Raw genomic sequence first — 13,788 nt, forward strand, 5'->3', positions numbered from 1 at the left:
GATGTCTGACAAAAAGTCATTAATTCTGATTTAACTTGGGCAAAAACTTATATGAAGTCTTAGTTGCAAACAATATAAAAAAAAAATCTTGGGTTCCACTAAAACAGTCTGTAAGAAAATTGCTAATTTTTTATTATTGCAAATTTTTATTTATTGTATTTTTATTGTTGCACTGTTGTTAAATGTCTTTTTCTGTATCTAGAAGTGTGTCCTTCCAAGATAGACTGTATTATTAGATGCTTAGTGAAGCATTTCTAGCCTGTTTTAACTGCTGGGTCCTTTGCTGTGAAACATGAAGTGATATTTTCTTTTTCGTTTCTCTGGAGACTGCTCTCCAGTGTGGTCATGCTGGGCAGTGTGACTGCAGTGCTCTCAGGCACTTAGGTTTTCTTTTGAAAACTCTAAAGAGTTCTTTAGTGTGGAGCCTTAAGTGTTTACTTTAGCCTCACTTCACCTTCATGAGAAGGATTTTGGGTACTTTAAACATTTTTTCTCATATAGGAAGGAGCAAATCTAAATGATCCTCTGTCCAAGGGAAACTTAGCTTATTTATAGTTTATTTTTTTGCCTCAAGCATATTGTTATGAAGAAAAACAACTGTGAAGATGATTGAAGTCCCAGCAGGGAAATTTATTTCTTAAGCTTCATTGTGGATTGAGTAAAGGAAGATCTGATAACATAAAATGTAGCTGAAATTATATTATTAAAAGGAGCCCTCTTTAATGTTTTAGAAGACTTTGATGCAGGAAAAGTGAAAGGAACTTAAATTAATGTTGTTATTTATTGATCCTTTTGATTTGCCGTGATTGTAGTGCAGTATTCTTTGACAAGGAAGAGTATTGAAGTTAATTGCTAAAAAATGATACCTGCCAGTTGTCCTTTTAATAATATAGAATAAGTGATTTGGTGTTTTATTTGCTGTTAAATTTCCTTCTTAATATTTAACTTTGCTAGGGACACTTATAATTTTTTGCATTACTTGTAGTATTTTGAGAGAGTTACTGAATTTACATATTAATTGAGTCTGCAAGTAGAAAGTTATTTCAAGGACATCTGAATTAGAAGGAGAGAAAATAGTCACATATCAGTCTGGATTTTGTTCTTCTGATAGACAGGCACTGAAAAATCGAACATGAATTCAAATATGTAAAGTACTGAGCTTTGTATCCCCTCATAAATTTTGATATTGCTTTTGCTAACCAGCAGTACTGCAGCTTTTCTCTGTGAATTTGCAACTAGTTGTGTGCTGTATCTCTGTACCTGAAATGCAAGGAAGTTCTGCCTTCTGGCCCAGGCTCTGTGGATTTAATAGTGACCTCTTAATATTAACCTGGTATTCTTAAATGTTACACCATCTACTTTAAATTGGAATTAGTGGTTAAGCTAGTATGGAAAATTATTTATCTAGAGTTAATAGTTTTATATTACTGTTTTCTCTAGTGTCTCAATGGCATAGTTTAGCTCTTTTTTGCATATATGTGATTGATCACCCAGTGATGAATACTGGATTTGAATGACTCCCTCTAATATAAAAAGAAATTGGAAAAGAACTCTTGAAATTCACCTTGAGAAAATGATTTTTATTTTTGATTTATAATCAATGATGTCAGATCCTGGCTTGTCAAATTGAAGTTGTTTATTTCTGTTTGCTTTGATTCTGTGAAGGACGCAGGTTTGTGTGTATTAAAGCACAAAATTAAAAGCAGGCACTAAACTAAACTGAATTCAACTGCTTTATTTTGGGGAACTTTGCTGGAGAAGAGGGAGAAGGCAGAGTAATTCAAGAAAAGGAAATAATGTAATTCACAGATAGTAATAAACTGCTTCCAGAAGGGAAACAATGAACTTTTAAGAAATTCAGCCAGTAGTTCAAGTCCCTGTGCTATTGTTGAGGTGCCTGGATTGAAATTCATATTGTTCAGGTGTGCTTTCATTCTGTTACCCCACTGCCTCTGCTGTTCTCTAGCTCTGGATGGGGGTGTGAGGAGGAGGAGGCATTCCAAGAGCTGCTGTAACTGAGGTGTAGGTTTAACCCAGCCCACTGAAAGGGGCCCAGCAGTACCCCCTGTGTTCATCTGATTGCTGGAACTTTCCATCCTCCTCACTCCCCTAGCCCCTGGCACTCCCAGAACATCCTGGAGCACTTGCTGCTCTCTTGACTTAAAATGCAGAGCACAGCCACACCTGGTGTCCAAAGAGGCACTCTGTTTACCTAGGAGAGCAACCTGTGCCACGACTTGACTCTGGTATTTAGACTTCTCTGACCTCTCACAGATTTGCCTGGAGTGATTAAATTCTAGCTCTAATCCTGCTAAAACTCCAGCTAACGGTGAAGAATGCACCACTTATGAATTATTGAGAAAATTTAATGCAGTTTGTGCATTTTGCAGTATTCTCAGTTCCAAATATTGTAATTAGTTTGTACCTGTTGAGTGCTGTGTTCATCAAAGAATTAAACTGAGAACAGAAGTCACCGAGTGTTTTATTAGATTCAGTTGTCATATGATTTCGAGTGATAGGAATAAAATTCAACATGAAGTTGTATTTTGTCCAATTCAATATCAAAACTACCTTTCAAGGCATTAGCCAAAATTATAGCAATGTCTGTTCTTAATGATCAGTTCAAACTAATGCAGTAGCAGTACTTGGAGAGTATGGTAAAAAGAAATTGATACATATGTAAGAAATGACATAGTGGGACTTTTTTTTTCCAGTTCAGAACACTGTTATCCCTTGGCTTTGCTTTTCAGGTGGCTGAAATGCATGGGGAGTTGATTGAATTCAATGAGAGGCTGCACCGTGCTCTGATGGCCAAGGAAGCTCTGGTGTTCCAGATGAGACAAGAACTAATTGATCTGAGAGGGCCGGTGAGTGTTTGTTTGTTGCACTGTAGAGTATCCCTCTGGAATAGGCTCAAACGTGCTACTTATGATGAAATATCTGTTAGCTTGTCAGAAAAAACTGATCTGTGAAGAATTTGCTTTGTACAATTCCTTTCCTCCTAACTATTCTAGATTGTGCTTTACATTTTACATTTTCCTTTTAAAGGAAAGAAGATAGGTTTTTATGTTTATTCTACCTATAAAGTAAGGTAAAAAGTTATTTCTGTTTCTGTTCTAAATGCTCTTGCAATCTGATTTTCTAACAACTGCTACTTCCTTTGTTCAGGTTATAGCAGGTATTAGTCCATCATTGCATTGTTATGAACTTTTGTACTTGTATAATGTTTTGTAAGAGCACAGCTAAAATAAAATGCTCGTGTGTCCTTCTCTTAATGGAATATTGGTTGTAAAAGAAAGTAATCAGTAGGTTTTATGTGCTTTGTATTTCCCCCTAAGTTTCTTATACACACAAAGTAGTTTGCTTTAGCATCCTTTGCTCATAAAGCCCTAATAATGATGCTCTTTCCTGTGTTTTCTGTATCTTTCAAAATTACATGCTGTTACAAACCCCAAACTTGTTTTTTTACAAAAAGGTAGCAAATTCTGACATAAAGGACTCACAAGGGTGATGTGCTCACAATCCTCTTGAAGGATTTTGTTTTTCTTTCATTGTTTGTCAGTAATAGTTTTTATTGGCATTTATAAAATTGAATGTTGAATTGTAATTTCCTTATAATATTATGTTTTCTTAATTGAAAACATAATATCCACTGTGTGGAAATTATTTCTGTTTTGTAAATATAGGTCCCTGGAGATTTGAGTCAAACATCTGAAGATCAGAGTTTATCAGATTTTGAAATGTAAGTTTCATAATTCACAAATTTTTCTCTTCACACTGTCTCTGGGTGTGTATTATGAACAGGTTCAATAATTTGCTTTTCCTATATTATTTCCAGTAACTGCATTCTTGGCTGTGGTGTTCCAATATTAAAAAGTATGGAGAGCTGCATGGTCCATGCCCCAGTGTAGTTAATAATACTGAATGCAGAGTTCTGATTTAGGAAGATTCCCTTGGAGTGCCTTTTAAGTGCCCTAGGTCTTGGTATTCTGCCAAAGCACCAAGAAATTACTGGTTTTAGTGCTTTGGGTTTGATGGGTGCTGGTTGCTATTCATCATGTGATGGACTTCTAATTTTTACAGAATTGCTCCTAATCAGTGCTTACGAAAAACCCCAAACCCCCCACAAACAACCCACCCCAGATCATTTTAGAGTGTTGTGATTTGGAATTTTACCTTTAGCAGTCAAACTAATGAATCTTGCTTTTGTGGATGAGGGGTTGAAGATGTAGCTGATATGTTTGAATCCTAGAAATTTGGAGATGGATGACAAAGAGTGGATGGAAATGGCTTCTGCATAATTGTGCACTGTTATTTTGTTATTTAATGAACTTTACCTAAGGTTTGTGGCTGAAAACGTTGCATTTGTTGAAGTGAATATTTTTTGCTTCGTGTGTATAATCAAATGTTGTCAAATGCATGCTGTGAAAAAACCCCCAAACCCCAGAAAACCTGTAGAAGGAATTGCTTCAGCTGGGTTAATTTTAGGGAACATTCTTAGATTCAGAACATATAAAAAGTTCAGGCAGAACTCCACAGTCTTTCGGTTACTTCATTTGAAACATTAAGTTGCTTTGTTGATCACTTTGCTCATTATCTAAATCACTGCTTGTAGTTTTTCAATTCTTATACATAACCTTAAAATAGGGAATCATTTTTTTTCTCTATCCTCCTCAGATCAAATCGTGCTCTTATTAATGTTTGGATTCCCTCCGTTTTTCTGCGTGGAAAAGCTGCCAATGCATTCCATGTTTATCAGGTAAGTGAGCAAGTTTAACAGGGTTTTTTGTATGAGTTCCTGACCAAAGTAGCACATTTTAATAATTTAAAGCTCTCCTTATAATTTCATTAGAGATCAGCTAATGAACAGCAGCAGTAAGTTAATATATATTCATCCATAGGATTGTGTTGATTATTCAAATAGCATGTTTTGAGGGTTGACTTGTAGCAGTTTTAATACTTTAAAAGCATGCTAGTAAGATGACTCCATTGGTCAGGGAGTGTAACAATTCAATATTAATCAGTAAAGCCTTCTTCAGTGTGCACGTACATGTTTTGCTTCAGTTTTGGGGATAACAGTGACCAGAAACATTGCTTGACAGACAGATGTGGTTTGCTGTGGTTGTTCACTTGAAAATATTTTGAATAATGAAACAATTCTTCACTGTGTGTTATTGAACATGTTCACATTGTGTTCTGATTCAGGAAGGTCTGAATTTAGAGGTTTGTGCTCCAGCCTGACTTGCAGTTGATGCACTGAAATTTTCTACTCTTCCTTGATTTCTGGATTCTTGGTTTCAGAGCAGACACCCTCCACAGATAGAATGCAGGGTGAACTTCAAATGTTCTCTAATGTGCTGTCCTAGGCTGTTGGTGTTTCTTTATTTGTAGATTGTTAGCAGCTGCAAAATTTCTCCACTTTTATTTCAGCCGCATGAACTTAGTTCTGAACAATATTGCTGAAGCTTGTTAACATTCCTCTCACTCTGAATGATGTTTTTTTGTAGAATTTTGAATTATTTATGAAATGTTGGCAGGTAGTTGAAAAATACAGGAAAACACCCACCTTTAGACCAGTAAAAGACAATGAAAAATAAGACTTGAGGTAGTGGAAAGAAAAGCCACCAGGATGGGAACAGTTAGTAATTTGTTCAAAAGCACTGAATAATCAATGAAGATGCACAGGTGTGTGAAAACCTAATTTGCTGACAAGTGTAATTATTTTTGTCTTTCTGACTTTCGCATATTTCTCCACTCTGCTGTCACTGGCTACAGATTTTCAAACCCAGACCCAAGTCTGCCAACACAGAAATTCTTAAAAGCATTGATACCTCACCCCACCTGTTACTCAAATGATGTTGCAGTTCCATGTCCACTAGAGGAGCTCTGATTTCTACTGCTTCTTTCCTAGGTGCTCTGTGTTGTTTTTCAGGGGGGTGGAGCAGGGGGTGGAGCAGGGGGGTGGACCAGATGGCCCACTGTGGTCCCTTCCAACCTTATCTATTCTGTGAATTCTTTGAAGAATTTCATGTATTTTTAGTTTTACATGTAACTTAATATCAAATCAGGTTACTAAAGTTCAGTATTTGTCATGCAGTTTGACTGGATATCACTGTACAAGTGGGGTTGTGGAAGCCTGCAGAGTATACTGTAGGTGTTCTGCACATTCAAAAGGAAAAATGTGATAAATCAATCTTCCCAATCTGTAAGAGGTTCAGAACTTTACCCAAAAATCTGCTGAAGTGAGTAGAGAGTTAGATGTCACTTGTCTTTAATGAAAAAAAAAAAAACCAATGAACTTGCAATTGAAGGCTAAGCCTCTTGAGAACAGGAAAAAGGAAGCAAAATATTTCCAAAAGACTGAAAATTCTGAATCTACAAAAAGACAATTCTGAAAATTTTATTTGGAGTTTTATGTCTACAGTATAAATTTGTGTTGACTATTCATAGTGTGCAAAGTTCTGTTTATTGGTATGTTTGAGAAATGTACAAGTTCTTCTGAATATTTTCCTTTCATTATCTATTCACACTATAAGTTTACAGATTTCTTTTTAATGGGAAAAGTTAAATATAGCTGTCTAGAACATAGAATGTAGTGAGACTAGTTTGTCTTCAGTTACAGAACAGCACAGGATATTATAGAATTTTTCCAGTGAACAGTTGAACTTTGTCTTTTAATAGTTAGGAGAAAAAACAAGCAGGATTACCTGTAGAAGTGACTTAAAACTTCTGTAATTCTTGTTAAACTTTGATCATGGCACCTGTTAAGCTCTTTCCTTATGGAAGAATACTTGAATATCATTCCTGCCAGTTTTTGGTCTCAGGAACAGGAGTGTCACTCCCTTTGTGCATGTGAAAAAGAAGTATTTTCCTAAATAGACTTCTACAACTCTGATGAAACATTTGAAGTGAGTGCCACCTCTCTGATCAATTATATAGTCATGTGCTTGCTGAATATATAATTTGCATTTTTTAGTGACCAGCAAAGCATTAATTTAGAAAACTTCAGAATAGTTTCAATAACAGCACTGTGCATTTATCTTATTAAATCTCTGCCAAAACATGTGTTCCTGATGACAGAGAATTTGATTCAGTGTTGAAGTTGTGGAAGAGGATATTTACCAGGCTACCAGTATGTCCTAAACAGATCCAGACTGGGAGTCCAATTAGGATACATGATTGAGCTCATTTCTGAGAGTCCTTTTATTCATAATAAATGCTATTTTTACTGCCTTGTAATTTATTTCTCCAGTGGCAGAAAATGAAAGTGCATGTACAACTCTTTGTATCAGCTACATGAGAAAGGACGTGTGGTGTATCACTATAAAGGAAAGTAGCAATACTGCAGAATGTTGGTGTGAGTGAGATTATTACCAATACCTTTTGGAGTTCCCATTTCTCTGGGGGAACTTGAGTGAACAGATATAAAAGCTGTTGGTTGTGCTAGTTAATGCTGAGAAAAAGCATCAAATGAACTTTGGAGAAAGCTAAAGTGTGCCAGCTGGAGCAGGCAGTTTGAAATTTTGGTTTGGTGAAGCACGATTTTTAGATATGCTAAATACTTATGACTGCACTTTAAGCTAATTAGAAATCAGCCCTAAGGTGCTTAACCCAACTGAAAATCAGGTTCATACATGCAATATTATCAAGGTAAGTTGGTGCTACTAAATGAGGATACTGCCAAAGGGCATGAGCCTTGGCCATTGCCAAAGGCAGTTCATGTGAGTGTATTTCTGAGATGGCTTGATCTCTTCTGCATTTCCTGTTATTAGAAAACTAAAGAGATTGTCCTTCTCTCCCCTCCTCTGATGAGCCACCTTGTTAACCTTTGCTGATTTGGAATTGTGTGTCTCTGAAGCACTTCACTTGATGGAGGGAGCAGGACTGTGCCAGGGGAGACTTGCTGTGTCACATTGATTGTTGATGCACTTTAGAATTGTTGTGCCTCTTCTGTCCCTTTTTGCTTATAAATAGGTATTTTGTAGCAGAAAATAAACTGCTGTGTACATATCGTTTGCCTTGAAAATGGCCAGAAGAGGGTGGAAACAATTGCAGAGCATCTCAAGTAGTTAGAAAAACTATGAACCTATCAGTTCCACAGTGTCTGTTATCTGTTTTCATGGACTTAAAAAAAAGCTTCTGAAGAATATAAGGATTAGGAGAAATAATTATGGGTTGCTGTGCCTCTTCAAAATCAATGCTAATTTTGCACTTCTGCTTCTTAAACCAGGAAAAGAAATTAATGACATGCATATCAGGAGGGCCTGACCTGGACAGGATAAGAATAGACTCCTGCAGGAGTTTTCTTATTGTGCTTGATTTTTAAAATTTAATTTTATGTTTTTAAATTTAATGTAGATTTGTAATGCTGTTTTGAAGAGCATTTCAAAGCATTTCTTTTTGTGTCCCATTAACATCTGTTTTGGATGTTAAAAATCAGTGCATTTTTCATCCTTAAAAAAGCCCAGATGTTGCTCTTCAGTAAATATAGCAGGAAAAGTTTTCAGCACCAGCGTACTTGTCACATAGTTTCAGCCATCAAATAGTTTCTTTAATTTCTGTTAGGGATTAAGGATTCTGGACAAGCTCAGAAGCAAGACTGTGGACTCTGAAAGCAAGCAGCATTTTATAATGAATCCTATTAAACGTGGAAATTTCAATCAGACCTCTGTATTTGTAGAGTTACACTGCACTCTTGCAGTAATGTTTAACTGGCAGAATTAACTGGTTATGAATCTTAAGGATTTCCAAACAAACTCTGGAAATGTAGCCAAATTTTATGCTCAATTTAAATGGCTGAGTTCAAGTTGTGAGCAGCAGATAATTCAGTGCCCCAGTTTATCACTATCTATTACTGTCTTCAAACTGACAGAGCTGTGGATCCATATCATTCAACTGTGGATGGTACAGTTAGAGGGTGCATAAATTTTAGGGGAAAAGCTGTTTAGAATTGGATGTGCACTTCTGTGCAGTTATTGAGTTAAATTAAAAATGTTTTTTCACTTGTTTTCTCAGAATATAAAATAGTAACAGAAAAATACATATTTTATAATCTCAGTTCACCATGGAGTTGTTATGGGTTATTTTCATTCTGGATTATTCCTTGTGGAGAATAGTAGACTCTCTGTTTTAAATGAAATGCCAGTAGCACATCTTATTGAATAAATAAAACATAAATCTCCACATGCAGTGTACCAGGAATTCAAAGGTGAAATAGCTGAAAAGTGACTGATAAATAGCTTCTGGCTTGCATACCACAGATTTTAAAGTAGCTAATCTGACATAATTTTAAAAAGGATTTAAGGAGGTCTAAAACTCAAGTTGTTACAAATGATTAGGAGAGGGATAGACAAATAGAAAACACTGTTCTGCTGTGTATTATCTGTGGTTTGTCTGTGTGCAGTTCTACTCCTCTCCAAAGAAATATATCAGCTGCAAATAATATGGGTGAAAAAAAAAAAAGGATTTTTCACTGGAGGAGCGTATTAGAAATTCTCAGCCTGCATGAAAGGCAGCTGAGAGGGGAATACAATAGCAGTCTTTCAAATCATGAAGGAAATGGAGACATTTTTAACTGTTTCAAAATGCAAATTGGAGCATCCACTGAAATTATTGCTTTGCAATTTCTAAAGGAGTGCATGACAGTGGTTTTCTTCACAATATATAATTGGGGGTAATACTGGAAGTTTTTGTAGGTCTTTAACATAATTGAGCTAATTAAATTGAGGAAAAATCAATCCAAACAAAAAGATGTGACTTCTTTCAAAGGAAATCCCTGGATAGTGATATTTTGGAATAATAAATACCACTATACCTTTTGTTCATATTTAAGTGTTCTGGATAAAATACATTCCATAATTCTTCAAGGAATTTTTTGAACCATTGAGATCAGTTTACCTTGCTGTAAGAGAAGGGAGCAAGAAACTTGGAGGTTATTTAGGCTAAACATGAGTTGTCTTTGTAATGTTATGCTAATAATGACTAATTTAGTCCTAAAATGGAAATATTAGGTACAATGACGAAATCTCTTTCCTTGCAACTAATGTTTATCTTCTGTGCATGGCAATGTCATTCTAGATTTTTTCAGAGCTCATCCTTTCTCTTTGTACTTGCTCAAGTTTGTTTTGCTTCAGGTTTAGATCTTGACTCCTGTCTTGCCATGCATTAGCACTGACAGATTACTAGTAAAATTAATTTTGCACCTGAGTAGGAAAAATTAATTAGATAACCAATTGATGTCTTTTTTCCCAGTCAACAAATCATAAGGATTGTTTGGACTTCACTGGATGAAATTATCTAGGCTGTGACAGGAGCTCAGACTAGACATTCATAACCATGTCTTCCAGCAAGAACATTAGGCTGCTATCCAAAAGAAGGTTCAGAGGTATATTCTCTTACAAAGTTTCTGATGGCTATTACTGAGTGGCAGACTGATTTGTTATGAACATTACAGGACACAGCCATATATGGAGAAATTAATTTGTTTTGTACAAAGTCACACTTAAGGAAACGTGGTCTGTTAAAGAGACAATTTAAATAAATAGGCGACTTTTTAAAGCCAGGGTCATGGTGCCAAAAGTCTTCTCTTCCAAGCAATCTGTTTTCTGTAGTAGAGAGAAACAACCTAGTTTCTCTAGCTTGTTTTCTGATGACTGCTATATGTGGTCTGTGCAGTTTGATGCCCATCTCTTTTGTGTCGCAGACATTGCTCAGTCAGCCTACCTTTAGAAAATAATTTCTTGTCTAATATATTCATGGGCATACAGTCAGAATCCAGATCAGAATTTAAAAAAAAAATTTCATTTTACCTCTAGATGGTGATAGTTAGATGCAGTTTCTTTAGTGTGTGAAGCAAGTTGATTATTGCAGTAATATTATTTTCATATTTCTCGACTGTAGAGTATCTTGTTTTCTGTATAAATGTAGATTCCACTTTCCTGTGAAGTGTACAGCAAATGCCATTAGTCATGCCTTTTGTTGCTATAATTACCAATGCCTAACACTTAAGATAATGAAACTGAGATTTTATGATTCCTAAAATGATATCAATATTTAAATGGCTTCTTGCAAATCCGCCTTTTTTGCAGAGCAGTGAACACTTTACGTTATAAACCAAATAAGTTTAAAGATTAATATGCTAATCAGACAAGACTGTTACTATTTGCATATGAATAGGACACCCTAAGACTATAATCAATAAACATTTCTTGGAATTTTTTTATTGCTTTGACTATCTTCAATCTTGCTGTTTAGTATTGACTGACATATTTGCTTGCAATATTTCTTTTTATATTACTTTAAATGATGTTTTTAAACCTGATGTTTTCCTCTGCACTTCCTCTATGAAGGAAGAGCAGTACTCTCTCCTATGAAAGGGTTCTTATCACAGAATTATTGAGGTTGGAAAACGACTAGGATCATTGAGTCCAGCTGTTCCCCACCACTGCCAAGGCCACCACTAACCCATGTCCCCAGAAGCCACATCCTCATGGCTTTTTAAGTCCTCCAGGTATGGTGACTCCACTGCTGGAGCAGTGGACAGCCTGTTCTGGACAGCCCTTTCCATGAAGAAGTTTTCCCTATTCAACGTAGAGCTCCCCAGGCACAGCCTGAGGCTGTTTGCCCTTGTCCTGTCCCTGTTCCCTGGAGGCAGAGCCTGACAGCCCCTGGCTCCAGGCTCCTGTCAGGGAGTTGTGCAGAGCCACAAGGTCCCCCCTGAGCCTTCTTTTCTCCAGGCTGAGCCCCTTTCCCAGCTCTACTCCCTTCTCCGGACACGCTCCAGCCCCTCAGTGTTCTTGCAGTGGAGGGGGAAGAATTTTCACAGAAACACAACATAAAAGATGGAGGAGAACATAATGTGATACCCAAAAATGTTTGAGGAGGACAGTGCCCAGAAAATACTTTGTGTGAGAGATGAAACAGGGAAAGCACAGTCCAGGATCTGCCAGCTGGGCCTGTTGACCCTGAATTTAATCACAAGCCAGTATGGCCTTGGTGTTTCCTCAAAGGTTGAAAATGGGAGGCAATTAAGAGTCGAAAGGTAAGCAACAAACTAAACCCAAGAAATTAAAGTCAAAGTTGCATTTTATTTTCCTGGTGCATGATGAATTGGATGACTTCAGCAGCTGCAGCACTAAGCAGGCAAAAAGGAGAAATAAATAGTCTTCTAATCATATTCCATTTCTGTGCAGCTCAGGGCAAGTAAAGAAGAAAATGAACTGGAATGAATGGGAGAATTTGAAAGAAAGATGTGGCTCATGGCATTCTCAGAGTGATTTGGGAGTGTGTGAGCCTAAGAGATTGAATATCCCACTTTTTCTGCAGTGGGACCCAAGGATGTATTAAAGAAGAATAAGAGGAAGCATAAAGCAGAAAAAAAATTAAATAACTGGGGTGAAGGGAGTATACAAAGATGAGATCAGTCCTTGAAGACTTCTGTAATTATTTCTTTTTCTAAAGGAAAGAGAATTACAGCTTACTGTATTGATTTGTTTATTGAAGTGCTGGATGCAAAAAATCCTAGGAAAGTAAAAGTAGAATTTCTATTTTCAGATTATTTTATAACTACTGCAGAAAGTAGGAAATAATTTATATTCAATAAATATCTAAAATACTAGTTATGTTATGTATTTTAGAAACTGGTTGATGAGATAGCCTCCTTTCCCTTGCCTGGGCACTCACCATATTCTCTTTGGAAAAAAGGCAGCACTTTTGTAATTTTACCTATTTTGTCTTCTGTAGAAACTTCTTTCCCTGAGTGGTTGTCATGCATTGCAATGATTGTATGGTTCAAAGTGCATGTTTGTGAAACGACGTTAATTATCTTGGGTTATTATAAGTCATATTTCACTGTCAAAAGGAGCTTATTATGCTATTGAGTGATTTTTTTTTTTTGGTGCTGATTTGATTTGCATATAAAAGACAAAAAATATTGATTCCATGCAACAAAAGTGGAGGCAGTGCTGTCTTTGTTCTCTAGTGGCCAGTCACTTTAGTGCTGTTTTGGTGAATAGAAGCAGAGCTGTGACTGCAGAAGCACAGTGATCATTACACTGCATGTCTGTAATTGAGTGGATAAGCCTAAAATGTGTGACATTCTTCTGTTCAGTGGAACAATATTGACTGTTTTTAAGGTTCATGCTTTGATATGTGTTGTGTCATACATTTGACACTGTATTGTTCATTTTTATGAACTAAATATAACAGAAACTTGAAGATTTAACATAAATTATGTTCAAATATCTGTAATCTTTGTGCAAGTGGATAAAATGGTCATATTGAAATAAAAGCTTATTCACTGTAATTCCTTTTATGTCTGTGTGGCACACAGAAAGCTGCTACTATCACAGCTGAAAAGTTTCATTGTTCCATTTGTTTTTCATTATGCAGAAAATTCTTAAATTGGATCATTTTCAAAGGGGGAACTTAAATGCAGGCCTGCAGCTGTCTCAAAATATAACTTGCATTTGTATTCATTTCTCACAATTCAGAGGTAACTTTGTAGAGTTGAGCTTGAATTTATATTCTCAACAGAATCCCATTGTCCTGAAGTAAAATGAAACTGGTTCTTATTTTTTTCGTGAATACTTTTTACTTCTTCTGTATGTTTTGAGTGCATAAATACGTAATTTTGATAAAACCTAAGTAGATTAAAATACGTTACTTCAATTTCATAGTGTGCTTTTCTAACAGGAAAAAAGATACATCCAGTCTCCTGAAAACAATTATTTCTTAAATGGTAAACTTTGACCAAAATCTCTTTAACTTCATGTTCCTGAATAATTGAGA

General features: G+C 36.1%; 1 protein-coding gene across 1 annotated transcript in view; it reads left to right on the plus strand.

The window, feature by feature from the left end:
• The window catches only part of SNX29 (sorting nexin 29), a 121,515-nt gene that overhangs the window by 39,525 nt on the left and 68,202 nt on the right, over positions 1–13,788 (plus strand). The window contains 3 exon segments of the mRNA XM_062503346.1: positions 2,751–2,867; positions 3,687–3,742; positions 4,678–4,759. Of these exon segments, the coding sequence (XP_062359330.1) occupies positions 2,751–2,867; positions 3,687–3,742; positions 4,678–4,759 (255 nt within the window).

The sequence above is a fragment of the Cinclus cinclus genome, chromosome 16 (assembly GCF_963662255.1).
Source record: "Cinclus cinclus chromosome 16, bCinCin1.1, whole genome shotgun sequence".
Lineage (NCBI taxonomy): Eukaryota > Metazoa > Chordata > Aves > Passeriformes > Cinclidae > Cinclus > Cinclus cinclus.